At 41.6% G+C, this 27377-nt stretch overlaps 1 protein-coding gene across 1 annotated transcript in view; it reads left to right on the top strand.

Moving 5' to 3' along the window:
• The first annotated feature begins 701 nt into the window (after window positions 1-701).
• The window catches only part of draxina (dorsal inhibitory axon guidance protein a), a 32333-nt gene continuing 5657 nt past the window's right edge, over window positions 702-27377 (top strand). The window contains 4 exon segments of the mRNA XM_034082910.2: window positions 702-892; window positions 11105-11610; window positions 13089-13309; window positions 25127-25247. Coding sequence (XP_033938801.1) covers window positions 11127-11610; window positions 13089-13309; window positions 25127-25247 — 826 coding nt within the window. The 5' untranslated portion in view covers window positions 702-892; window positions 11105-11126.

The following is a 27377-nucleotide window of genomic DNA, read 5'->3' as shown; positions in this document are numbered from 1 at the left end:
TACCACTTTTTTTTATCTCCATTTTTATTATTAATCTATATACAGTCTATGTACAATATGTGCAATGACAAAAAGCCACTATATCATATTCTTCTTTTAAGAGCATTAGTGAGGTCCATTACTGTCTGGCATCCTAACATTTCTTCATATATCACTGCACTAACACAAGTCGTTGTGGGTAATGCAGGCACCAGGTTCTGATGAGAAAGAAAACTATTGGAATACAAAAAATCGAATATATATCTGTTGGAAAGCAATGATTTCTTTATATATTGTTGTAAAGCAATGTTATAACGTGCAATGCCACATACATGGCATACATTTTGAAAAGTAAATATTGAAGCCAAAACCATGAAACAGACTCACTATCAACGATATGGACTTTTGGCCATTCTGTGCAGATATTTCCAGAGTGAATTGATTCTGTCAGACCCTGTGGAGGTCATTTTGGGCATTCAGATGCTGAGGATGTCAGATGTGACAGGTTTGACAGGCTGAGGAAAGTTATGATGGATCACTCCCTCCATTAAAAAAAAAGGTCTAATCTCTCTCAGACTGTTATCTTGGTGTATCCCTGCAGCAAATGAGTCTTGATACTACCATACCATACTAATATACTGGTCTCACTGACTGGACAAGCCTCGCAGAGAGATATCCAAGCAGCCCTGAGCGGTACGCGCACTCGGGAGCGCGCCTCGGAGCAGGTGGTGCTCTCCTCCTCTTAAGGAGCAGCAGCCGGTCCGGATGCTCCGCACATCCCGGGCTTCAGGAGCGGAGAGCGGACTACAGAGAGCTGCTGCTGCCGTGTTGAGGTCCGCTGTCAGCCTGCAGCCATTGGACTGCTAAAAGCCTAACGAACAACAAAGGAAAGCAACAAGACAGACACACGCGGGTAAGGAAATATATTTATTGCTTTTTTCTTGTGTATTGCAAAGGTTTGGCTATTAGCTTTTTACGCACAAAAAAGCGTTTTACGTAGGCTACGAACAAATACTATAGTTTCTGTTCCTTAGTGTTCCTAAACAGGTTTGTGTTGATGTAATGCTTACATTAGTTAAGAGTGGCTTTATTTAAAGGTATATCACATAATACCTTATTATGGGTTACCCATACTGTCGCTTTTTCGCAGTCCTGCTGCTATATTTGATGAGTCCTCCTTAAAATCACAAGTTTCTTTCAATTGTCACGCACAATATACTGTACCGGTTGATATGATTTCCATCTGCGCGTAAAAACGCTTCAATCTCGCATCCTGATAATGTCACAAAAGTTAACATCTGAATAAATGCAAAAGGTGTGTTGGTCGCAAAGAGGGTGTCGATCAACTCACATGATTAAGAGCAAGAGTGACTGTTTGCGAGCAGGACATTTGATTTGGTTTGACACTGGAAAAATGTAGTTAACCCAATCAATTCCACTTTTGTTTGTTGTTTCCCGCTGCTGTCATGCTTTAGCGTCAAATCAACATCACCAAGGAATGTACTGGATGAATGGTTCGGGAGAATCAGAAATGATTGCAGCCATTATCTCCTCTTGACAGCTCATTGTTGCTCACCAAAGACAGTGTGGAACTGTGCGTGCGTGTGCGTGCGCGCGCGCGCGCGTGTGTGTGTGTGTGTGTGTGTGTGTGTGTGTGTGTGTGTGTGTGTGTGTGTGTGTGTGTGTGTGTGTGGAAAGATGAAGAGGAGTGAGGGGGGAGATTACAGTTGGGAGTCTCAGTGTGTCACCATGCAATTAAAATTAAAACAAGGCAATATTTGTGGACTCACATTAAGGAGTTAGTGTTAATGAATAGAAAGTCAATCAGCGGGGAACATTACAGCGATCAGACTTGAGTGAGGGGCCCCACAGTGAGTTGACCCCGGGCCAAAACAAAGCCTCAGATTCACTCATGAGTGAATTATTATCATTAAAAGATAACCTAAGGACATCATTTGATGTTCAAGTGGAAATTAATTTAGAGCAGTGGTGCAATGTAACTAAGTTCATGTACTACTACTTTAAATATATAAAAACAAAAGGTTGTTGATTATTTCACATTATGCTATACTTTATACTTATACTCCACTAACATTTGTAAGCAGAAGTTGTTCTTTTTACTTCCTTTTATTTACAGATTTAACATTTTGCTGATTTAGGTTATTAATACAAAATATAAATCAACACACACCATATTATATTTGTATAGGTTAAGCTACCCATTAACGTAATACAAATAAATCCCGCCTTTGCCAAGTGCAACATTGAAGTGATGAACTAATGAATGATAATTGTAATACATTTAATACAATTATTTAAAAGTATTTGGTGCTTAAAATGGCTATTTTGCATAACGCATATTTTTACTTGGTTGGTTTATGCTAATGCATTTTTACTTTAGTACAATTTTGAATACAGGACCTTTACTTACTGAGTAATTTAACACTGCAGTAATGCTACTTTTACTTAAGTAATTCATCTGAGTACTTCTTCCACCTCTGATGTCAGAAATATACATCATTAATTTACAAAATATGGCACCTCCATTCCAATAGTCAAATAAGGACTCCTAAAGTTGGTTCTCATTTTCAGATAGTTCCACCAAGCATACATCCATGTCTTTTATCCTGAGCTACATTGCTCCACATCCATGCAGCCTCCTCCAGTGTGAAACTGGCCTTGAGCGTCACTGCCAAGCGTGGCTGCAACTTTGATCAGGGCTCTTTCAACATTGGCAACCAGTCAACGCCTCTCGCTTCCACTAAAGGGAGATCGGGAGAGGGGGGGGGGAGATAAACTTTGGGTTCATATAATGCGTTTACATGCTTCACTTGATCATTTGGAAACAGCAGTGTTTCCCCCCGCTGACCGGTCAAACTGTTCCCATGCCGAGCGGCCAGACCACAGACCCCGTGTCCACATTTCCCCGGGGTCAGAAATAGAACAAAGTTTGTTGTTGGTTTGTGAAGCCAAAGCTTTGTTGTTTGATCGTTGTGTGTTTCAGCTGGTGTCCTCGAAAATGAAAGATGCCACCAACACTTTGTTCCAATTAAGACCGGAATAAATCCCCCCTCTGTCTCTCTATCCCCCCTTCTCGCTCTCATTCCTCTAATTTCCCCCCACTCTCTCTTCACATTACATCTTATTTTCTCTTTTCCTCTCCATTCCCTTCCTCCCCCTCTCCCCTTTTGTCTCTCTCATTCTCTCCCCTCTCTGTGGGATGCCTCATGCTGTTTGTGTCTCGCAGCATTTTTTGGAACACGCCTCGATGTGAGTGTCTGGAGGAGGTTTCCCCGCTGTGAGTGTGCATTTGTGTGCATGCCTTGATTGCCTGTGTGTGTGTGTGTGTGTGTGGTGTGTGTGTGTGTGTGTGTGTGGTGTGTGTGTGTGTGTGTGTGTGTGTGTGTGTGTGTGTGTGTGTGTTGTGTGTGTGTGTGTGTGTGTGTGTGTGTGTGTGTGTGTGTGTGTGTGTGTGTGTGTGTGTGTGTGTGTGTGTGTGTGTGTGTGTGTGTGTGTGTGTGTGTGTGTGTGTGTGTGGGCCTCAGTGCACTCCAACAGGAGATAAGGGGCCACATCTCAGGATGTCGCTGATGTTCCCGCATCAGTGACAATGTGTGGGTCTCGCACCACATCTGTTGTACCTGCGACCAAATGACCAGTGAATCATTTGGTGTCCCCCGCTCCCCTGTTCCGGCTCACTTACTGACAGATGGACCTTCCTTATGGCTCTTGTTTTTTTTACCACCCAGTGTTGCTTCCAGGGTTCCTCTGCCATCCAATACACATTTAAAAACACAAATACAAAAAACCTCCCAGTCGATGTGTGAATATTGTTTGCAGCGGATTTTAGGAGCCCTGTTATGTTGCTGAAGTTGTATTGGCCCTTGAGGAAATGAAGTTGTATGGTGTTAACTGCAGCCTGGCAGAGGCGTTTATTATGAGCTGTAATTTGGGGCGCTTGTTATTGAGATGTTATTTATGATAATTCTGTGGCACAATCAACCTATTTTACCCGAGAGGAGAGACATACAAGTGAGTGTTTACGCATTCAATATTCAGCATCATTACTTTAAGACAGAGGGATGTTTCTGTTCAGAGCAAAGCCCCATTGTATTGGTGTCACAGCAGATAATACGTTTATTTTTTCTTTGGGACTATTTTATCGAATTCTGAGTCATGTTTATTTAGAACAGATGTATAAGCTGCTGCTCAGCAGAAAGGAGAAATATAGCGTGTTCCTGTTCAGCAGCCTCACACTACCACATTGACCTGCATGCTGGACTACTTTATTACAAGAAGCGATAACTACCTGTCAGAGATAGGGTGAACAAAAAAATCAGTTTTAAAAGTTGGATGTTGTACGTACACACCAAGATACAACTTGTTAAAGGTCCCATGACATGGCCATTTCTACTGATCATAATTCCATTGTTGAGGTCTACTAGAATAGATTTATATTGTGCAATTTTCCAAACTCACATTGGTTTCTCAAACAGCATCTCTGTATAGTATTCACTCTCTGTCCTAAACGGCTTGTTGGAGCCCCCCCCCCACTCTGTTCTGATGAGTCCACCACCGTTACAGCGGAACATCAGTGATGATGTGTTACAATGGTGTTGGCAACCAGAAAATTACACCGCTAATGACAAACAGATGAGAATGCTGCGTGGGGTCTGGGTGACGTGTTGGCGGGACGTTGCGCGGCTCGCTGCTGCGAGGAGCGGACAGTGTGAGCTGGGTTAATTTCCTGCTTGCTGCGTGCGATCTGCGAGACATCGAGACATCGCAAATGGATGCGGGAAGGGGGGGGTGCTGAGGGGGCTGCAGCACCCCCATCTGCGAGGCTCCACTAGCACCCACACCCCCTAACGCGGCGCACCTACAGTGTAAGCGCGCCACAGTTTCGCCGCAGCGAGGCTCCACTAGCACCCCCCCCCCTCCCCCCAGCGCGCCACAGTTTCGCCGCAGCGAGGCTCCACTAGCACCCCCCCCCCCCTCCCCCCAGCGCGCCACAGTTTCGCCGCAGCGAGGCTCCACTAATCTAATCATCACAATTTAAAAGTTATGTAACCTGATCACTTTCCTTTTGGATTGCCTCAATATCAAATACACTGCAAACTGATACAAAAGATAATACATCTCAATAAGATGGCTTTTAAGTGTTTTATGTACTGTAAAAATGAAATTCTTAAGGCATTGCCATATCCATACTTCAATATTTTCCCCAGCGTGAAATGATTGTGGTGGCAACATACTTTAAATAAGCCTACAGTGGGCGTCAAGGCTAATGTCAGGCCTGCATGTTATATATATATATTCTACATTGCTGCAGTGACAGATTCAGTGACTGAATGAACACAGAGGGGATATTTCAGTGGAATTGAACTGGAGGTCGAGATGATTTACTGGAAGATTAGTTATGGCTTCACATTAGACTCGTTTCTTTTTTTTTGGACTTGTGAAATGTTGCATTGTGTGCGCATTTGCTTTACTTGTCTTGTAATTCTGCTAGGAATACCCTTTTTTAAATGTACAAGGGATCTGATTACTTTTAAGTAACTGTAAGGGAATACAGTTACCTTTTTCTTTAGTATTCTGAACAGATGATCGTGGTACATGTGTCATCTATTACTCCCCAAGCCTGTCTAAAAGAAAGAGAATAAGGGTACTTCCCAGAATTTGGAGGTTGTTCTTTAAACCTCTAATCTCAGTTTGTAGCCTGTTTCTGGACTCTTTGTCCGCCGGATCCTTATGGCCATTACGAGAGATAAAACAACAGATGGCTCCTGGACGTTTGGTGTCACAGCAGAGCAGGTGAACCTAAAAGAGACACAGGCACACACACACACACACACACACACACACACACACACACACACACACACACACACACACACACACACACACACACACACACACACACACACACACACACACACACACACACACACACACACACACACACACACACACACACACGGTGGCCTCGCTGCTTTCCCTCTCACCTTCCCCAGATGTGGTTCCTCTCACTGTTAAGTATGTTTTTGTAACTACTATGTGTCACAGGGGATCACAGACTGGAGAGAGGTCTCTGATCTCATCATATCTTAATCATCCAGCCCCCTTTGCAATTTCTTGCAAGATTACCTATCACTTTATACCTATATCACAATCTGCTCTGATTCATGTCTCCCTGGTGACCATCTCACACTGTATACGCCGTGCTTATAAAAGCTTCTGGCACACACATATTGTGTTTCCAATGAAATGTAAACCACCATAACCTGATTTTCCCTCCCCTGCTCTGGCTTCCTGAACAAATCTGAATGGATTTTTAAGATTGCATTTCATTTTATATGGGGCTTCATATTTTCTCTCCATACATTGCTGAGCAGACTTCCATAAACTCAAGATCTGAAAAAGATCCTGACTGATTTTATTTGATTTTTAATGACTGATTTTAAATGCCGTTTTCTTAATGTCTTTCATTTTTTGTAAAGCGCTTTGAATTGCCTTGTGTTGAAAAGTGCTATATAAATAAACTTGCCTTGCCTTACATTTCCCCTGACATCCCAAGTATCCTCTCCACTTCATAGAGAAATTGTCCTGATTCTAGAAGCGCCTTAATAACTCACTGTGAACTCCAGTGGGTGTCGATCAACACACACATGCGTTGTTTTTGCTGTGTTGACCACATCATTACTAACACTTCCATTTCATTATTGGCTGTAAGGACATGCAATCGGCTATAGATCCCAACTGGGATAATGGGGATACATGTGATGTTAAAATGATCATTTTGCATCTTGATTTATATATTCCATTTCATTAATGGTTGATCAAGCAATTCAATGTTCAATAAAACATGTCAATTTATGAATGTTTAAAGAAATTCAGATGAGTTGCAGTTCATTATTTATCAGCAAATGTGGCTATAATCCCTTTGAGCATATCACATGTTCCAGTCTTTAGCCTTAAGAAAATCATAATAAATCCATTTTAAAGTCAACATTTAAATGTGAAATGTGAATGTCTAAACTTTGCTTTAGTACATATCTAATTAAAACAGGATTTAATTATTCAAAAGTTAGACTTCAAATGTTGATTTATTTTTTCAAAACAATAAATATTCACCAGGAAGTAAAACAAATTACTTAGGTATATTTACTTGGCATTTAACAGGTTTTTATTCTTCAAACCCAGAACTATCTTAACCCCCTTGAAGCCAAGAAAGTCCAGTTTGTTTTCATACATTTAATATCACTGTTTCACTGCTTAAACGGTGGATTTCTCACTTGACACTTGTCAGTTACTCGTTGGCTTTCGTTCTCCTCAGCAGCAGATGCTCACCCTGCTGTGCCATTACTACAAAACACTACCGTGGATAATACACCCTCTGGCAGGAGGCGGTGTTGTTCTCGGAGGTTGTTTATCACACACAAGAGACTGTGCTTAAAAACCCCAAATGCCACCCAGAGTGCTCCATTATCGTCCCCATCCCTTCTCCTCAAAGGGCCACCTGTTAGCGGCACATGAAAGTCTGAGAGAGGAAAACAGGGCACTGCTGTGCTGAGATACTGGCTCCCCCCCCCATTACCGCCTGCCTTCACTTTCACATGTCTATTCAGCCCTTTAGATTCGATCAAATGATGCATGCTGCCTACTGTTTCTATGGAGGCGTCGCATCTTTCTTTCATGTTTGGGAATTATTTTTTTTAGGGTTGTGTTGATTGCCTTTTACTATTATTTCCACCTCTGTGGATCCGATGTATGCGTTAATATCTGAGTTGTAATCCTAAATGAGATCAACGGGCACAGACAAGAAATAGATCCATTTGTTCTGCTTTTGATTCCCCAGATTAAAGAACAATCTCCAGAATTGTACATAAAGCTTAAGTACTGTTCACCATAAATCTATCAACTCAACAAGTGTGGCGCAGTGGACTAGTACGTTAGTGTTCGGATCAGGGGGTCACAGGTTCAAACCCCACTGCAGTCAGCATGTCGTTGTGTCCCTGGGCAAGACACTTCACCCCAAATTGCTCCTGTGGGGATTGTCCACAGTATTGAGTATGTAAGTCGCTTTGGATAAAAACGTCTAACAAGTAACATGTAATGTAACAAGTAGATGTCTTTATTTCGAGGAATAGTTTAAGCTCTTTAGTATTCTCAAAAGTTAGATGAGAAGAACAATACTGCTCTCATATCTGTACAGCTCAGTTTAGCTTAGCATGAAGCCTGGAAACAGGCCGAAACAGCTAGACTTGATCTTTCCGAATTCAAATACAAAAAAATATATATATATCATACCAGCACATTTAAACCCCGATGATTAACACACTTTATCTTGGCAGTTCAACTTGTAATAAAACAAAAGCCAACAGACAACACTCCATCCATGTTGGAAAGCCACAATGATAATAGTTACTGACGGAGATAGGAAAGGCAGGTTGCTGGTGATTTAGTTTGGATGGAATTAGGCTATCATTTGTACCCTGATTCCAGCTATGCTAAACTAATCTAACCAGCTGCTGGATCTTTAGATTACAGATTGTCATATTTCACATAGCCTACTTGAGAGTTGAATCAATCTTTTAACTCTGTGCAGGCAAACAATCAAATGAATTTCCCAAAATGTCAAACTAGTCCTTTGATAGCTATATATTCAAATGTGCTGGTATATGATCACTACAATCCTCATCTTCTTCCACTAACTTAAGTTTGGATGTTTTCTTTGTTTTCATAAATGAAATGACCCTTTTGCCCTTACAGAGTCCAGAAGCACCACCTTAGCCAGAGCTTAATCCTGGCTAAAGGCTTTTGTGCGTGACACGTCCGACCGGCCCCCATCCCCCGACACTTTTAAGGCCTGTTTGGAGATAAAGGTCTCACCTCAGTACCCTCACGCTCCTGTTTGCAAACTGCACAGCTGGTCGCACTCCCAGAGGCCAGCCGACGCAGTCTGCCTCTAAATCCCTCAGGCCTGTACTCGCACTGCAAATTTCCCCGGACATTAGTATACACACACAAACACACACATACACACGCAAAACCTGCCGCCCTTGGTCCTGTTTTTTAGAAACAACTAAATAACAGACAGTAAACCCAAAGGATATGTGGTTTCATCGTGGTGTGGGTCAGTGTGATAAAAGAGCAAATACCTAATCCATCCCCCTGCAACACACACACACACACATTCACACACACCGCTCATGACCAGCAGCTCAATACTTCTCCCTCATTGATTTTCTGTATTCCCTGCACTGCCGTTTTGTCTTTTAACACAAAAGAGTCGCCTACGAAGCACCATAACAGTATTGTGTGCTTCTGTGTCGATGGATTATCTCAGCATATTAAAGTGGAGGACAAAATAAAGCAAATCATATTTAGTCTCATTTTATCCGACATGACAGAGTTTGTCATCAAGAAGAACTGGTGTTCCCAGTGTAAGCTTTTGTAAATCCGCCAAAATTAAAACGTGACACAATTCTTCTGCAATTCAATATGCTTTATTATCTTACCCTTATGATTCTTCACAGAGTCTGTGGTTAGTCTAGCTTTTCGTAAATATACAGTCCATTAGACATTCACGTGACTTATAGATCACCATATAATGCATAAGAATAATAAGAATCTTCTTTAAAAACTATTAAAAAAGCACCATCAATCCAAATGTTCAAACATCTTCATAGCATATTCCTCTTGTAAAGCCCTCGACATAAACTCGGTTTTGCAGATATTATAATAATTGTTGTGTGTAGTTCCTATAGTGTTTTTCAGGTCGAATGACCAATTAATCGACTTTATATATGGAAGTCGGACTGTGCAATATATATTTTAAGTTTGATAATTAAATATCAAAAATTAAGTTTGAGTGTATAATATCGTATCTGTATAGTTGCCATGGTATTATTCATAAATGAACTCATGAACAATGTTAACATTTTTATTTCAAGCAAATTTAAGTTGCATATACGTTCACTGCATTAAACAGCATTTTGAGGGTTTTATTTTACATTTTTACGTTTAGTGATATTCAATAAATAAATGTACCGTAATAGCTCAAAAGACACTTACAACTGCATGTCAATATGAATGCAATTAACCCTTAGTTATGTAAATCAACATTTAAATTGAACCCTGACTGTAAAGTAGCTGGCGACCTATAGATAGGAATACAAAATATATAATTTCTTCATCTCGACACCATCCTTTGTTCACGTTTGTACAACATGCTGAGGCCATTAATACCCACAGAACCTCACATTTCACTTCAGTCACACCTGGAAGACATGTTGACTTTTGTAATGAAAGCTACGGTTGGAGGCCTCTCGAGACTGAACGGGCAGCGATGAAGCAGGAGCGCAGTGCAATATTCATACTGAGGAAGGCATGAAGGCGAATGTGAAGGCAGGGAAATCATTCTAAAAAGAGGCACAAGTGTCTGTCCACCTCTTTCTGGCCTACTCAAACCCACCTGGTCCAGATAAATGGGTCCACTTGTGTGTGTGAATTTGTAGGAAGCTTGTAGGGAAGAATGAATGCAGTGAGCACAAAACCTGAGGAGGTCTGTGATTTCAGATAGGGGCACAGAAGAAAAGCCCTGCATGCATTTGTTTGCACAGGATAAGGAAAGACGACAGACTTCTGCTAATCATTTTTTAATGTCTCCCTTTAAAATTCTACTTGGAATTTGCTATCAGTGCTTGTATTTAAAATAGATGCAGTTGAAAAATCAACTGAACTGAACTGAACATACAGTCTGTACATATAATGTTAACAGCCATGATAGCAGCTCTGAAAGTTTATACCTAGAAGATTTACGCTAATTGCTCATTTTAGCATGCAACATCCTCACTAAGTCTTTGGGATTTGTATTTATGTCTCCACTGTTGTGTGATCATTTTCTTAGAAACACTCTTCTTGGGAAAGAAACTCCCTATGGAGGGAACTTTGGGATTTTAGCTTTTGCAGACCGATAACATGCACAAAAACCTTTATTACACACCACAGGAAAGGGAAACCCCCAACAAGCATAATAGGGCTTCAACATTTTAGTGGCAGTTATTTTAAACAAATTAAAGCAGAGCAAGTGTGATATTGAGATGTTTCCTCTTCCCTGCAGGTGGCGCTGTGCTGGACAGACCATGTTTCTCTCCCGGAGTCTCCTGCTGGCGTTCCTGTTCTCCGCCCTCACGTTGTCGCACGGTGCTGAGCCCGGAGCTCCTCACGGTAAGAGGAGACAGAGCTCAGTGGGCGGCAGCAACGCCCTGCAGCACCCCCTGCAGGGGCCCCAGGGCCGACACTACAGCAGGGAGCGCGGCGGGCACAGGGGCCAGGGGGCCCGCGCCGGCAAAGGTGGAGCTGGTCTGCTGTCCCACAGACCGCTGCACCCCCTGGCCCGGCCCGAGGATGACGGGACAGGCCTGGAGAGTTTGGGCCCGGTGAGGCTGGAGATGGGCCCCGGCAGGGACAGAGCCAGGATGAGTGGGAAGAGTCAGGCGCAGAGCCGGGACAACCAGCTGCTGGGGACACGCAAAGGAAGGGGACATGGACATGGCAATGGTCACGGACACCACTTTGAGCACAGGAGACAAGGGAGTCGGCGGGACAAAGAGCGGAATGGCAAAGGTGACCTGACTTATTCAGACCATTTGTTAACTAAAACAATGACTCAATATGTTCGTCAACAACCTCTATTTTCAGGACCACCTAGTGAAAACACTGACTGTGATGAAAAAGAGGAGACTCAAATATAGTTTAAATCAAAGTTAATCCCAATGTTCTAGAATGTTTTTTTATGCAAAACTATTTCCTGAGCCGCACTCGCCATATCACAGCAGAACACAATCAGCACAGTCTTGAACTTGTAAACGTACTAGCTGAAGTTAAAGATGACAACAGGGCTCAGGAGAAGAAACATGGTGATATTATTTTGTCTAGAGTAGTGTCGATTTGCATCCGGGTGAATATAGCTACATTGTCTATGGCAACCCAGGTGCAAATAGCATTGTTAGTTTTGGATACCCTCTTGCAAATAGAATTGTAAGCTACAGACAGACAGGTCCAAATAGCATTGCCTGCTAAGTCCACTCTGGTACAAATAGCATCGTTAGCTATGGACATCCAAGTATAAATAGCATTGTTAGCTTTGGAAACCCGGGTACAAATAGCATTGTAAGCTACAGACACCCTAACCCTAACCCTATACAACCAGGATGAAGTCTGATAAAGCCTAATATGGACATTTGACACAAGACGAAGACAACAACAAAATAGCTGACTAAATGATATACAGATCAGGCTAGTATCCACCTTTGTAGTGCCGTCCAGCATTAGACTAGCAACATGGAGCTAAGGGCCTTATTAATTCATGTAAGACATTTGACTTACTGGTACATTTCAGCTATACAGATATGATGGTAGTCACATCATTAGTCAAATTCTAGCCAAAAACGTTGTCCTGCAGGCGTCCCCCTGCCAGGATGTGTGGATTATTCAGAGAGACCAAGACTTTGTTTCTGGAAAAGGATGTTGTTACATGTTTTCAAATGTGAGTTTTCAATGCACTGAGCAACACAAATCCAGCTAGCCACCTCCACTGTACTGAAGTGTTGGAAGACATTTCCCAAAATATGGACACAACAATCATGGTCGTATGTGTTTTTGATCGCTACACACAATCTTCCTCAACACATTTGCCATCAAATCTTCCCACTTTATTAAATCCATATAAAGGTTTGTTAAATCTTGTCTTTCAAAATTCCACTAGTGTAAATGAGACTTGAGGTTTGCTGTTAGCAAGTATGTTAAAGCTGTAGTTGGAGCTACTGATTCTTCTATTGATAAAACACTAAATACATACTCTACAAACATTCTTTAGCCATGTTTTTTTTGTAGGTTTGGCGAACATTTAGGAATGACAGCTCTTAAAATGTCCAAGCTTTAAAATTAGACCATATCTTCCCACTTCATTAAGTCTTTATAAAGGTTTGTTTACAATAGTAAGTCATCTTGAATTTAAATTTAAATCAAACTTGTTTCATGATTGTAAGATAATGTTGAATGTTGTATTGATGGTTTAATATTCTCTCTATCTTTCCCTCCAGGATTTCTCCCGGAGCCTGAGCTGAGGTCTGCGTTTAAGGACAGGGATCTGTTGGAGGACCCTCCCTCCTTCTCCTCTGTTGCCTCCCCCTCCCTCAGCATGACCCCGCCCGATGAAACCCCCTCCCCCATCGCCGCTGTCTTTGGCTCTGGCTCCTCCATGGTTACCACAGTGATGAACGAGCATCCCCCAACGCTGCCCCCAGCCTCCACCAAACCCCAGGTAACCCAAATGAAACCCAAGTGCTTCTTAAAGGCTGCGTCTGTTGGCCCAGCGTGGCTCCAGTGTGCGGGGGAATCAGAGCACAAAACGGGCCCCATTCCCACCGTTACGCTACCTCATAGCTCATCTTGGAAATGACACAACCTGAAAGTGTAGCACGTGAAAAATATACCGCGGCATTCCCAACTCGCTGGCTCTTGGTCACAGTGTGTGTGATAGATAGGGCTGTGTTCTGTATAATAAAAGTACACCTCTGGGATCGAGATCCAAAGTCCAGCAACACTTTTCCTTCTGTTTTCCTTATTAGAGCCATGGCAGGACACAATGTATGTGAGCACGGAAAGCATTTGTTGTGTACGACTGTATAAATATTTCAAAATATACCATCCGATCAAATATTGTGGATCTGCAGAGATACAAATAATAATGTACAGACTTATCAAAACATATTTGTTTGGTACAAATTATCTTAACCTTATTGATAAGGAAGATAATGATTAGAAAATGATCGATCCCTCCAAAATAGCCAATCATTGCTATTGCTATATCACAATCATCGCAATCCGTATTTTTTTCAAAATGGTGCAGCCCGCGTGGGCACATGCACAGAGAATCAGCAGGATAGCGTGGGGCGCCACCCACCACCTGTCACACTCACCCAGCATGATGCTGCATAAACAGCATGTATAATCTAAAATAACAAGTGTTTCCTCACGCCTCCTGCAATCATGGAGCCGTTACAAATGATACTCTTTAAGACAAGATGTCCCCTGATGTCAATAGTTTTGATCCGCTGCCCACTGCGTGAAAAGCTTGGGCATTTTGTCACAGCAGCTGCTAACAAACACACACCAGCTTGAAGGGCGTCAATGGGAAATATCCGCCTTAGTTACAGGATCCACAATGCTGTTTGATGGACAGTTGTTTTGTTGAGGAGTGCTGCTCAAGACAACACAGTAAAGATGTGCACTGACGTGTTTAATTAGTGGGAATGACACAAACAACAAGATGTAGTCATATTTTTGCCGCAAGGAAACAAATCACTAACAATTTATAGCTTTTAGTTTGAGATATTTTAGTATTTAGTATATAGTATTTAGAAATTATTATAGTATTTTTATAATCATGTACTGATAACTGGCTCTTTTTGTTGACGAGTCTGTGTATGTGGGGGAAACTTCTGTGTAGCAATGCAGTGGGAGTCACCAACTCATGAAGGAGACACGGGAAGAGCAGGAGCTTTGATGTCAAACACTGATGGTTTATTTGGAGCTTCGGCCGGAGAATTCAAATCACAAGTCCAAGAGCCAGAGGTTTTGACTTCACGGTAGAGTTGCCACGTCAATTCTGGCGCGCCTCTCTCTCGTTAGCCCATTTAACTGGTTTCGCAGAGAGTAATCAACATATTTGAGAAGATAGCCTAAACAGTTGGGAACACTGAGTTACTTGCGTCTGACACTTATGGCCTCGAAGATTTCACACCTTGGAGTCCACAAACACAGAGAAGGAAGCGTCCCAGTGTACCCACAACAATAAACCATCTGTGACCTAGGGTTGCCCAGTCATAGAATGGGAACAACAACATTATGGCTGAAGCAGCCTATCTCCTTAAAGGAGATAACAGACGTCAGGGTTGGTCATGCACGTCATATCTAGGAGTCTAGGACAATTATTTCCCTAACAGTGTATGATGTCAAACTTCACCTGTGGTGGGCTTAAAATAGACAAAGGAAATGTTTTCGATAACATCATTTCAGATTTTTTTCAAACATACCATGGCAATAAATTGCAGATATTATTTCTGGAGAGTCAACCAGACTTTGTTGTTTGATAAATCATTTTTCATTTATACTAAACAACATACCCGTGCATGCTCGCTTGAAATGTGTGTCAGATACTTTTGAAAAGAGGGTGGCTCAGAAGAGTATAAGCATATATACACTGAACAAAAATATAAATGCAACACTTTTGTTTTTGCTCCCATTTTTCATGAGATGAACTCAAAGATCTAAAACATTTTCTATATACACAAAATAACCATTTCTCTCAAATATTGTTCACAAATCTGAGAAAATCTGTGATAGTGAGCACTTCTCCTTTGCCGAGATAATCCATCCCACCTCACAGGTGTGGCATATCAAGATGCTGATTAGACAGCATGATTATTGCACAGGTGTGCCTTAGGCTGGCCATAATAAAAGGCCACTCTGAAATGTTCAGTTTTATCACACAGCACAATGCCACAGATGTCGCAAGTTTTGAAGGAGCATGCAATCGGCATGCTGACAGCAGAAATGTCCACCAGAGCTGTTGCCCGTGAATTGAATGTTCATTTCTCTACCATAAGCCGTCTCCAAAGGCGTTTCAGAGAATTTGGCAGTACATCCAACCGGCCTCACAACCGCAGACCATGTGTAACCACACCAGCCCAGGACCTCCACATCCAGCATGTTCACCTCCAAGATCGTCTGAGACCAGCCACTCTGACAGCTGCTGCAACAATCGGTTTGCATAACCAAAGAATTTCTGCACAAACTGTCAGAAACCGTCTCAGGGAAGCTCATCTGCATGTTCGTCGTCCTCATCGGGGTCTCGACCTGACTCCGGTTCGTCGTCGTAACCGACTTGAGTGGACAAATGCTTACATTCGATGGCGTCTGGCACGTTGGAGAGGTGTTCTCTTCACGGATGAATCCCGGTTTTCACTGTTCAGGGCAGATGGCAGACAGCGTGTGTGGCGTCGTGTGGGTGAGCGGTTTTCTGATGTCAATGTTGCGAATCGAGTGGCCCATGGTGGTGGTGGGGTTATGGTATGGGCAGGCGTATGTTATGGACGACGAACACAGGTGCATTTTATTGATGGCATTGTGAATGCACAGAGATACCGTGACGAGATCCTGAGGCCCATTGTTGTGCCATTCAACCACGACCATCACCTCATGTTGCAGCATGATAATGCACGGCCCCATGTTGCAAGGATCTGTACACAATTCCTGGAGGCTGAAAACATCCCAGTTCTTGCATGGCCAGCATACTCACCGGACATGTCACCCATTGAGCATGTTTGGGATGCTCTGGATCGGCGTATACGACAGCGTGTTCCAGTTCCTGCCAATATCCAGCAACTTCGCACAGCCATTGAAGAGGAGTGGACCAACATTCCACAGGCCACAATCAACAACCTGATCAACTCTATGCGAAGGAGATGTGTTGCACTGCGTGAGGCAAATGGTGGTCACACCAGATACTGACTGGCTTTCGGACACCCCCAGACCCCCCCAATAAAGCAAAAATGCACGTTTCAGACTGGCCTTTTATTGTGGCCAGCCTAAGGCACACCTGTGCAATAATCATGCTGTCTAATCAGCATCTTGATATGCCACACCTGTGAGGTGGGATGGATTATCTCGGCAAAGGAGAAGTGCTTACTATCACAGATTTTTTCAGATTTATGAACAATATTTGAGAGAAATGGTTATTTTGTGTATATAGAAAATGTTTTAGATCTTTGAGTTCATCTCATGAAAAATGGGAGCAAAAACAAAAGTGTTGCATTTATATTTTTGTTCAGTGTACTTAGACTGGAGTTTTGAATCAAGATGTTCTTCTGAAAAGATTTTACGGTTATCATTTTGAACCCCCTTATGACCTCTACCAGGTGGATATACTAAAACCAATGCTAGTTTAATAACAGTTAAAACACCGTATGAAGACTGAGAGCCTGAATCTGTGTGTGTCTTTACCATTAGAACACTATTAGAGTGAAATATTATTTCACCTCAGAAGAAAAGAGAGCCTTGAACCTGGTGCGAGCACGCATCGTGTTTCTTAATGAATGTTCAATCTTCTGCTGATGGTTTAATGAGCAGCTGAGCACCAGGACACAGCCCCCTGCAATTCATCTAATTGATATTTCCATATACGCTTATTTCCTGAGGGTGGAAGGAAACAAGTATGGATCTGTTTCCATGAGGAGGTTGATTCTTATTTTTTGATGGATGTCTTTCATCGGCCGAGTATTCCTCAAGAGACGTCTCAAAGTCCCGCTGGCTTAATTATACTTTATATTTAGCTTCATATGTGTGAGGAAAGTGACAGCGGTAATGTTTTTTATGGCTTATATTACAGAGGGTTATGAATACGAACATTTGAGTTTTGTTTTATAGCAATATTCTGAATTATTATATTTTACTGAGGGAGAAATATTAATCTAGGGTGGTGCTCTCCGACTTTTATAGGAATTTTTGGAACCATTCAAAGGTACCCAACCTTTGACTTTAACTATCCTGGAGGCAAGCACAGATTTACAATGCTCATTATATTTTATTCTTTCTTTTGTTACTGAATATTACTCCCAAAAAAACATGATACAAATAAATACATGAACATTGTACAAATGTACCCCACAAAATTTGCACCAGTGTTTAACTGTTTGGCTTTTTTTTAATGTACTCGCTGGATTCTTGCTATTCTGAATGTATTATCCTCATAGTTAATATGAATAATAATAAAGCTTTATTCGTCAGGGGGTCCGCGGGGTCTTAAAAAGTATTAAAAGTTGATAAATTTAGCAAAAATGAAGGCTATTAAAAAGTATTAAACGGCATTTTCCAAGGTATTACATTTTGTAGCTTGTTTTCAATAAGTATATAAATTGTCCAAAGAGGTTGTATTCTACAGTCTGCCTGAATGTATTCATTGCGTAGGTGTGTAGTGTGATTCTGTGTAGTTTATTTATGGCATCCCGCTGGATTTGATGTCATCTGAACAGGACATCGCACGCTCACTGCTTGATAGCGCACGAAGGTCCGTTTACGCCGGTTGTTAAACAACATCGTTATGGGGAAATGCAAGTTTGCGTCCAAATGGTTGGAAGATAAGGAGGAAGGACAATCAATACTGTAGTAAATGTGTCGCCAATGTAACTGGTTAAAACTCGAAGTGGCGATGAGGTCTTAAAAATGGAAAGGGTCTTAAAAAAGGTCTTAAAAGGTATTACATTTTACTTCAGGACCCTGTTTGTATTGCACTTTTCCTACACCAGGTGCAGCTCAAAGTGCTTTAACAAAAATAAAAACAGAGAACAAGAAATTCAATTCAGCTCAAACGAAGCCTTTTGCACATAATTCAAGGAACTCAAGAAGGTAAAAAAGGTATGATCATAAGAAAGTACAATGAAATAAATAATGATGCAAGAATTCACGACAGATAACCCTCTCAGTAAAACAAAGGAAGACGTAAGACAAAATGAAAAAACAAAATACATTTATTAAAATGTATAAGATAAATAAGCCGATATTTTTTTTTTAAATGATTAAAAGACCAATTAAAAGTAGTTGATTGATTGCACTAACTAGGTTGTAAAGGTAAAATGTTGATGAAGTCAGATTTCTAATGTTTGCAATCCACTGTACAATATATTTGTAACAGCTTAGACTTGTTAAACTTGTCTATCAAGCCCAGAGTAGAAGCCTCCGACTGTAATGTTTAATTTACCCGCAGCATGTCGAACAATGCCCTTTTACTGATGAATTTCTTACTGTCGTTTAGTTCCTGGGCAAAAACCCTGCTTTTATCCTCAGGGAAATCCAAGAGTGACGACTATATCAGTATCAGTCAAATGAAACGATGTCTCCTCTCTGGGGAGCATGAATGTGATTTGCACTCTATTTTGTTGTTGATTATTAATAGCACATTAATTAAGGCCCCATTTACACGAGGACGAAACGGGTACGTTTGTGTTTACGCACCGAATTCGTTCTCACAAAAGTGTTCCGTTCACAATATGGTTCACACGCATTCGGCTCAATTAACGTGTCCGTTCACACGAGACCGCTCGATATATATGTAGTACATATGCCAGGCCTGTAAGTGGCGCTGCTTCCGCCACAAAATACACCAAAAGCAGCGAAGAAGACCCCAGAGCATGGTTGCCGTGGTTGCCCTTCTGTTTATTCTCCGCGGTGGACAGCGTGTGCTCCTGCTGTAAATCTCTCCGGTAGTTCACCAGCAGATGAAAAACACCCACCTCTCCGCCTCTTCCAAGGGACGAGGGAACAATGCGGCAGAGTTTCCGTTAAAAAAGAAAATTTGCCGGTCAATATGTCCGTTAAAGTTTAAATCTTCTGGACAAAATTAGAAAAGTGCCGGTCAGAGGTCTTCTTTGTTATTTATTGAGCTTTAAAACAAATGATTTGACTCTATATAATAATATAAGAATAATAAACGGTGCCTGCCTCTCTTTTCCTCCCCCTCTTCTGACAACCCAGCAGCAGCAGGAGACGTGGGGAGAGGGAGGCGGGGCTATTTCATTGTTATCAGAAAATGATCGTATACTATACACACGGAGCCGTTTGCCCCCCCCCAGAGCATTCCGTTTGCAGATCTATACATCTTGGGACCCGTTTGCGCGTTTACGTGTCCGCTTCGTGTGAACGAAAGGGCTATACGCGAGAGAAAAGTAGCAGATACAACCCGTTTTATCCTCGTGTAAACGGTGTTGCCGTTTAACTGGTTACACCGGGGAACTCGTGACGTTCAATAACGGTAGGAATGGGGCGTGCACTTTGAGGAGCTATTGTCGAATAACCAGGAAATACACATTTCGATCGCTTCTTCTGTTTACATTTATCTTTTGGTATATTTGGCTCCATAGGAACAATTTGATGCACATTCAGTATCAGTGTGTGAGGTTGTGGTTGCGATGCCGATATCCGGACACGTACAGCGAGGACTACAAAATGACAATGAGGTGACTGGGGATGTCTGTTCAAAACATTGCAAACGTGAATAAATAATTTCAAATATGTATTTGTCTCCGACTTTCATTTGTACATCATTGTTAATGTGATGTTTAGTAGCTTTGATAGCTGTCCATACCTCCAGACAGCCTAAAAGTAAGGCACAAGTTGTTTACTCACAGCCCGAATGCAGCATCGAGATCCGTGGCCAGCTGTGATCCTCTCCGATTAACTTGTGACAGGACTTCTGTAGCTATTCTCCAGCGAGCAAGGTTTTTATTAAATACCTCCATCCCTCTCATCACAACAAGACTCTACACTGTGCAGAAAAAAACAAACATAAATGAATATAACCTTGCTGGATAGCTTAGAATGAAACACACAAACTATCTTCCATGGCTGATACTGATGTCACAGTAACGGCTAAACCACAGACAAGTCCATGGGGGGACTATATATATACACTGAACAAAAATATAAACGCAACACTTTTGTTTTTGCTCCCATTTTTCATGAGATGAACTCAAAGATCTAAAACATTTTCTATACACAAAATAACCATTTCTCTCAAATATTGTTCACAAATCTGAAAAAATCTGTGATAGTGAGCACTTCTCCTTTGCTGAGATAATCCATCCCACCTCACAGGTGTGGCATATCAAGATGCTGATTAGACAGCATGATTATTGCACAGGTGTGCCTTACGGAGCGTCCACACTACAGCTTCAAAAAAAGCTTGGAGCTGGGCGTGTCTGGAGCTTGGGGATTTTATTCAAGCAACACGACCAACAACCAATCACATGAATCTCCCGCCCCCGACATACAAAGCAAAAAACCCCGGGGATTTTATGGGAGCAATATATATATATATATATAAACTCCCCAAACAGGCGAAAACCTACCAGTTTCACCCACTGTCTCTGCCACCTCCCTCCATGCCTGGTTCCTCCGGTTTGTATCCCGGTAGGTGAAGAGGGTCTGGTCATACAAAACTGGGTGATTTGCTACGGCGATAGTTAGTTTCTCCTCCAACTTTTTTTGAAATATAGAAATGAACGGCGGGATATCTCTCCCAGCTTAGACGCGGTTTGATTGGCTACGGCTTGAGCTGTCAGATTTTCCGAAACGGTATTTGATTGGCTGGCGCTGGCTACTCCGGCGTCTCCGGTGGAGACGGACCGCTCTGCTACCCACAATTCAGTTCGGCGAAAAAGCGAGGCAACGTGACGTCACCCCATTGAAAGTGAATGGGCAGATTGGAGTTTTCGACGCTGTCGACGCTATAGTGTGGACGGGCCGTTAGGCTGGCCACAATAAAAGGCCACTCTGAAACGTGCAGTTTTGCTTTATTGGGGGGGTCCGAAAACCAGTCAGTATCTGGTGTGAGGGGTAGGGTTAGGGTTAGGGTAATGTAATGTTGTGAATCGAGTGGCCTGTGTTCGTCGTCCATAACATACGCCTGCCCATACCATAACCCCACCACCCCCATGGGGCCCCGCCTTGCGCAGGGGGCCCCGCCCAGAGGACCTCAGCTGCTGTGCGCAGTTCCCCGCTCAGTTCTCCGCGCACCCCCGGCTGACACGCGAGAGTGAGAGGTGACAAGGGGAGCACGTCTGTAACCCGACACTGTTGCAATGAATCGACATCTGACCAATCACGGCTTTGATACGGCCACTAGTGCAGGTGAAAAGATGTCGGTGAAAAGACCGTTTCAGTCCAGCGCAAGCTAGAGAGAAAAAAAACAAAACTTGAAGAAACTAGAGCATCACTCGAAGGTGCGTTATTGTATCAGTGAAATGTACAACTTGCGAATGTTGTATAAGTCAAATTGCCAATTGCCATATTAAAACATCAGCTGCAATTCACGACATGAAGAAGGCAGTCTCTGCAGAGCATCAGGCTAATGGAGATGCAGTTATTTCCAGCATTCTTTATTTACCATTCATTCAAGTATGTGATGCCTTGTATCTGCTAATGTACAGGAGGAAGAGTGATAAACTGTCTTTCTAGTTGGCTTACATAACAGTTAAAGTTTACAGCCTAAAAAACATGGAGCATTTTTTCCCCTTATATTTATTTTTATGTCAATTTGCACATTTCATGGTGATGCTCAGCCTCTCCCCTTAACTCCTAACAGTCATCATCATGTCAACCACAACACAGAGAAATACTGATATAAATGTGCGTGTAGTTGTTGATACATTGCTGACAGAGGGAACTACATTTGAACACAGATTTAAGTAATATCAGTTTTTGAGCATGTCATAAGCATGTTTTTTCTTGACTATACAACTATATTATAATAAAATAATATAGTATTTATATTATTGAATTGATTATGATTATTATTATTAGTAGAAGTTGTATATTTGCATTAATTATATTTTAATCTTTTTGAGGCTAGTATTTGGCAGGAAATGCAGACGTATTGACCTGTAAACGCATACTGAACAACATACATGCACAACCATTTACCTCACTGTATAAAAAAGTGTTGATAATAATAATAAACAGGAATTATATTTGCAAAGTAGCCTACTTTGTTTCCAAAACATTTTTTTTTCACTCCTGTCGGTTGGGGGGGGGGGGCCACATCTCACAATGTCGCTTGGGCCCCCAAGTTGGCCAGGGGCGGCCCTGAGTGAGGGACACGGCTTAGAACGCCTAAGGCATCAAAGTGTTCTCCTATGGAGCCAAATATACCAAAAGATAAATGTAAACAGAAGAAGCGATTGAAATGTGTATTTCCTGGTTATTCGACAATGGCTCCTCAAAGCCTACCGTTATTGAACGTCACGAGTTCCCCGGTGTAACCAGTTAAACGGCACCTAACACTGCTGAAAATGAGAGTTAGCCAAGAGGCTTTTTTTGTCTGTTGTTGATGATGGGATATCCAATGTGCTGACATTTTGGCCGATAGTTTGGCGAGAGGAAGGTCAATTGTGTTTTTTCTTGGGACAAAAAACGTCTTTATTAGATTTAGATGTCTTAGAATAACCTTTTGTTTTGTTCACATTGTGTGTGGCTCCAGACAAAGGTACAGAGAGGCTTCAACATCACAGACAGCAGTTTGTTTCTTTCAGATGTGATCCAGACTCTTTCATATCTTAATCAATAACTTTTATTTGCCTTAAACTTCAACCAAATAAGTAGACGTTTAGAAAAATTAGCTGTCTGGGTTATTTGGAGGGCAAATAGATATTTTAGGATGTGTTGGTCTGATAAGTAATAACCGGTAAAGAGTACTGCTTGGCTGAAATAAATGCAAAAATACCCTCAGAAACTTTAACTTGAAGTACTTTCTTTGAATGGTAATTACTAAAGTCATGTTATTTCTCTCCCACACACTCCCTCCCGTCCTGAAACTCCTCCATTGGACTCCTGTGTTTACCTCTGTAACATAATGACATCACTTTGTAACACTCATGCTTCTTTTGGCTAGCGCTCCAACACATTGTACGATAGGCTAAGGGTCGGGACATCTCTAAGCAGTTGACCAAACACGCACAGCTTGCCAGCTAAACAATCAGAGCAGACTGGCCTCTGGTTTCAGACAGAGGGTGAAAAGAGGTGCTGCAGCACAGGCACTATGAGAAAAATGAAGAGCTTTTTGAACACTAAAGCATGGAGACATGTCACAGTAGAGGCACATATGTCCTCTTTAATTCCAATAATAACAGTTTTCAGTTACATTAGTGTAATTAAAGACTTAAAAGTATATTTTATAAAGTACCTTATCCTTACAACGTAAGTAAATCAGAGTCTACGCATTGTTAAGGGCTTTAACATGTCATTAATAAAGTCAATTCAGTTGCCTGCTGCCCTCACAGGAGAGAAATACACACTGATGCTGTGTGTAATGAACCGTACGCTTCAATCTGTTTATTGTACAAGTATTAACAATATAAATGATGCAATATATACATTTGTATTCAGGTTGTGGGCAGTCCGCTGTAACCGATCAATCGTTTTTTTAAGCTCCTCTTTGCTGACTCTGTGGGGGCGTTTTATGAATCAATGAGGCATTACTGTAGCTTGCCTCAACAAGTCAAATATGTTTCATTAAAAACACACTGCAGTGATGAAAAACACACAACAAATCAAACCACACCTCTGCTGCTACTGCACAATCATCTGAGGAAAAGCAATTGATCTCTTCTAAAGTATGGTGAAAAGCATCACATTTGGCATTCGTTTTTTTAATACACATTTTTATATTCTGATCACAATTGTCTTTGAATATGTAAATAAATATATGATATAAGATGTATATGTTACAATGGAGGCAGAGTTTACACAGCATGCTGGAACTAATGGAAGGTGGGATTAGGTGTTTACAGATCTGCATCAGCATGTTTGGATACAGATTGTGAGTTAGCTCGATATGCAAATGTTCCCACTGAAATACGAATACAACCCTAGGGTTGTCAAATATCAAATTTCATTACGCAACATTGCGGCCAAAAGAATTCAGGGAGATGCTGTCTTAAGACAATGTAAAATAAAAAATATAATAATAATGCAATCTGTCAAATTTGTCTTTAAAGACGACATATTATTCTCGTCTTTTGTTCACACTTGTATTATGGGTTCTTTTTAGATAACATGCTGTGATTTACAAATGTTCATGTATTCTTCTCATAATGTCTTTCTTCGAAAAAGCCCAGTCAGCTGTGATTGACTTGAGAAAAGAAAGATGCTAATTAGGTTCTCAAGACGTGGGTGGATGAACTAAGTTGTGGGGAGGTTTATTCTAATGAGCTAAAATGTGACACAGGAAGAGGAGCCACATCTGAATTGCTTGTTGAATCACATGACTAAGGCAGCCAATTGAAAATTGTGAGTTTTTTGCCATATGTCCTTGTTTCCAATTTTTGGGGCAACTAGCGACCATTAAGTTTAGAGAGATGCAGATATAGAGTTTAAAAGTTGGTGGAGGAAGGAGAAGCGCAATAATTATATAAACAATTTATCACATACATTACCTAAAAAAAATTAAATACCATGGTTATTGTAGTTTTTGGGTATTTCGTGACACCCCTAGAACTGTCACTTAAAGTTCTCTTTCCTTTTTCAGCGGCCTGGAAAGGGTAAAGGAGAGGGAGATGTGATGCCAACGCTGGACATGGCGCTCTTTGATTGGACAGACTATGAGGACATGAAGCCTGTGGACATCTGGCCCGCCTCCAGGAAGAAAGGTTGGCTTTATTTCATTAAAAAGCTCTGATTTGAAAACAGGTTTTGTGAAAAATGTCCATATTAAATCCTTATTATCTAATTTACTACTTTGAAGAGTACATATCATGCTCATTTCCAGGTTGATATTTGTGTTTTGTGCCACTACTGTGACATTTAATGTTCAAAAATGCCTTATTTGTCTTACACATGAAACGCCCCATAACATAATGACATCACTAAATAATAATTGCGCTTCTATTGGCTAGCACTCCAATATTATTATTTTTAATCTGTCATATAATAATCAAATCCCTGAAGGAAATAAAGCAATTTAGCAGCAATTGGAACACAAGAACCACACAGCCAAAAGTATTTGGCTGTGAAATATAGAGAGAATGTAACATCCATATAAATTACATAGAACAGATATAAACACAAAGCAAATAAAAACAATTAACAGTCACTATTCATAAAATACTGTATATCCAAAAACTATATTGATGAAGTGACGCTGCAGAACATCATGTGAGTCAATGGGCAAGTCCGTTTAGGAAACACATGATGTACAGAACTTCTTCGTGTGTATAGCACAGATGTACTTGTTGCAGTTGCTGCATGTAGTCTGTGTCTTGGAGTCCTTTGAGGGTCCACAGACCTCACAGCTGGCTGTGGGGGTCTTTCAGAAGCTGACTGTGGGGGTCTTCTTGCGGCTGGCTGTGGGGGTCTTCCAGCAGCTGACTGTGGGGGTCTTCCAGCCGCTGGCTCTGAGTCAAGTTCATCTTCCAATTTGCTGTCAAATTCTGAGTTTACCTCCACATTATCCTCATCTTCAGAAATGTCTTCCTGTTCCACTTCACCGTGTTCTTCTAATGCATTCCACTAACTCTCATCCATTATTAGCTCCAAGGCTCTGAGCAGAATATCTTTTGGCCATTTTGTTGGTAGATAATTGTAGTTCTGCACTGTAATGTGAGGTCATGTCTCTGTTTAGTCCCTCCTCCGGCGTGCAGGTGCGAGGGGGACAGTGCGAGAACATTTAAAATGTTTATACATTTCTGGAAGATCTAAAATGTTTATAATGTTCTAGGATAGTTTTGTGTACACACTACAGAGGGTAAAGATCAAGGGAAAACAGGATCAAACAGCTTCTCTATGCATACAATTGTGTGTGTGTGTGCGTGCGTGCGCACGTGCGTGCGTGCGTGTCTTTAGTTGGTGTGCGTGTGTGTGTGTGTGTGTGTGTGTGTGTGTGTGTGTGTGTGTGTGTGTGTGTGTGTGTGTGTGTGTGTGTGTGTGTGTGTGTGTGTGTGTGTGTGTGTGTGTGTGTGTGTGTGTGTGTGTGTGTGTGTGTCTTTAGTTTGTGTGTTTCTGTGTGTTTTTCTCTGTCTGTCTGTCCTGGTATTGTATCCGAGTCAGATTGACCCGAACCTCTTATGAAGGACAAAAAGTGGAAAAAAAAAAGAAAATTCCACATGTCCTTCACAATAAATAAGCCCCGGCCATTGAGTTTCATGTTGAACGAAAATATCCTTATATTTTTTTTAGGGCTGTCAAACGATTACAATTTTTAATCAGATTAATCACAGTTTAAAAATTAATTAATCATGATTAATCACCATTCGAACTATGTCCAAAATATGCCATTTATTTATGTATATTGTTGTGGGAATGGAAAGATAAATGAAAGCAGGCAAATATATCCATTTAACATACAGTATCTATGTTTATTATAACATTGTTCTGCATATCAAAATGAAAGACAACCCACACACCTATCAATCATCAAACCGTGGGGTCTTAATTCATTACGTGTTGATTTCTATCAACGGGGGAGTACTTCAGGAAAGTCGACAGAGGGGGGGAGGGGGCGGCGGCGGCTAGTGGAGTACTTCGTGACCACAGAGTGTGAACGTTGTGATCAGCTGTTTTAGCGCAGTTCTCCAGTGAAGGGGGGAGTCTCCCTCCGCAGCCGGTTGGCGTAGTTTTGGCACAATTCCGTTGTACAGACCGACGTTAACAGCAGCCCTGTCTGTGCACTATAACCGCCTTCTGGAAAAGCTTCACAAGTACGTACGCAAATGCGCTTTGTGACACAAGTGACGGTACGCATTTCAGATTACGCACATAACCTGCGTACCAGTTATGTGCAC

The sequence above is a fragment of the Pseudochaenichthys georgianus genome, chromosome 5 (genome assembly GCF_902827115.2).
Source record: "Pseudochaenichthys georgianus chromosome 5, fPseGeo1.2, whole genome shotgun sequence".
NCBI classification, from domain to species: Eukaryota; Metazoa; Chordata; class Actinopteri; order Perciformes; family Channichthyidae; genus Pseudochaenichthys; species Pseudochaenichthys georgianus.
This window is presented reverse-complemented; position numbering and strand designations above follow the sequence as displayed.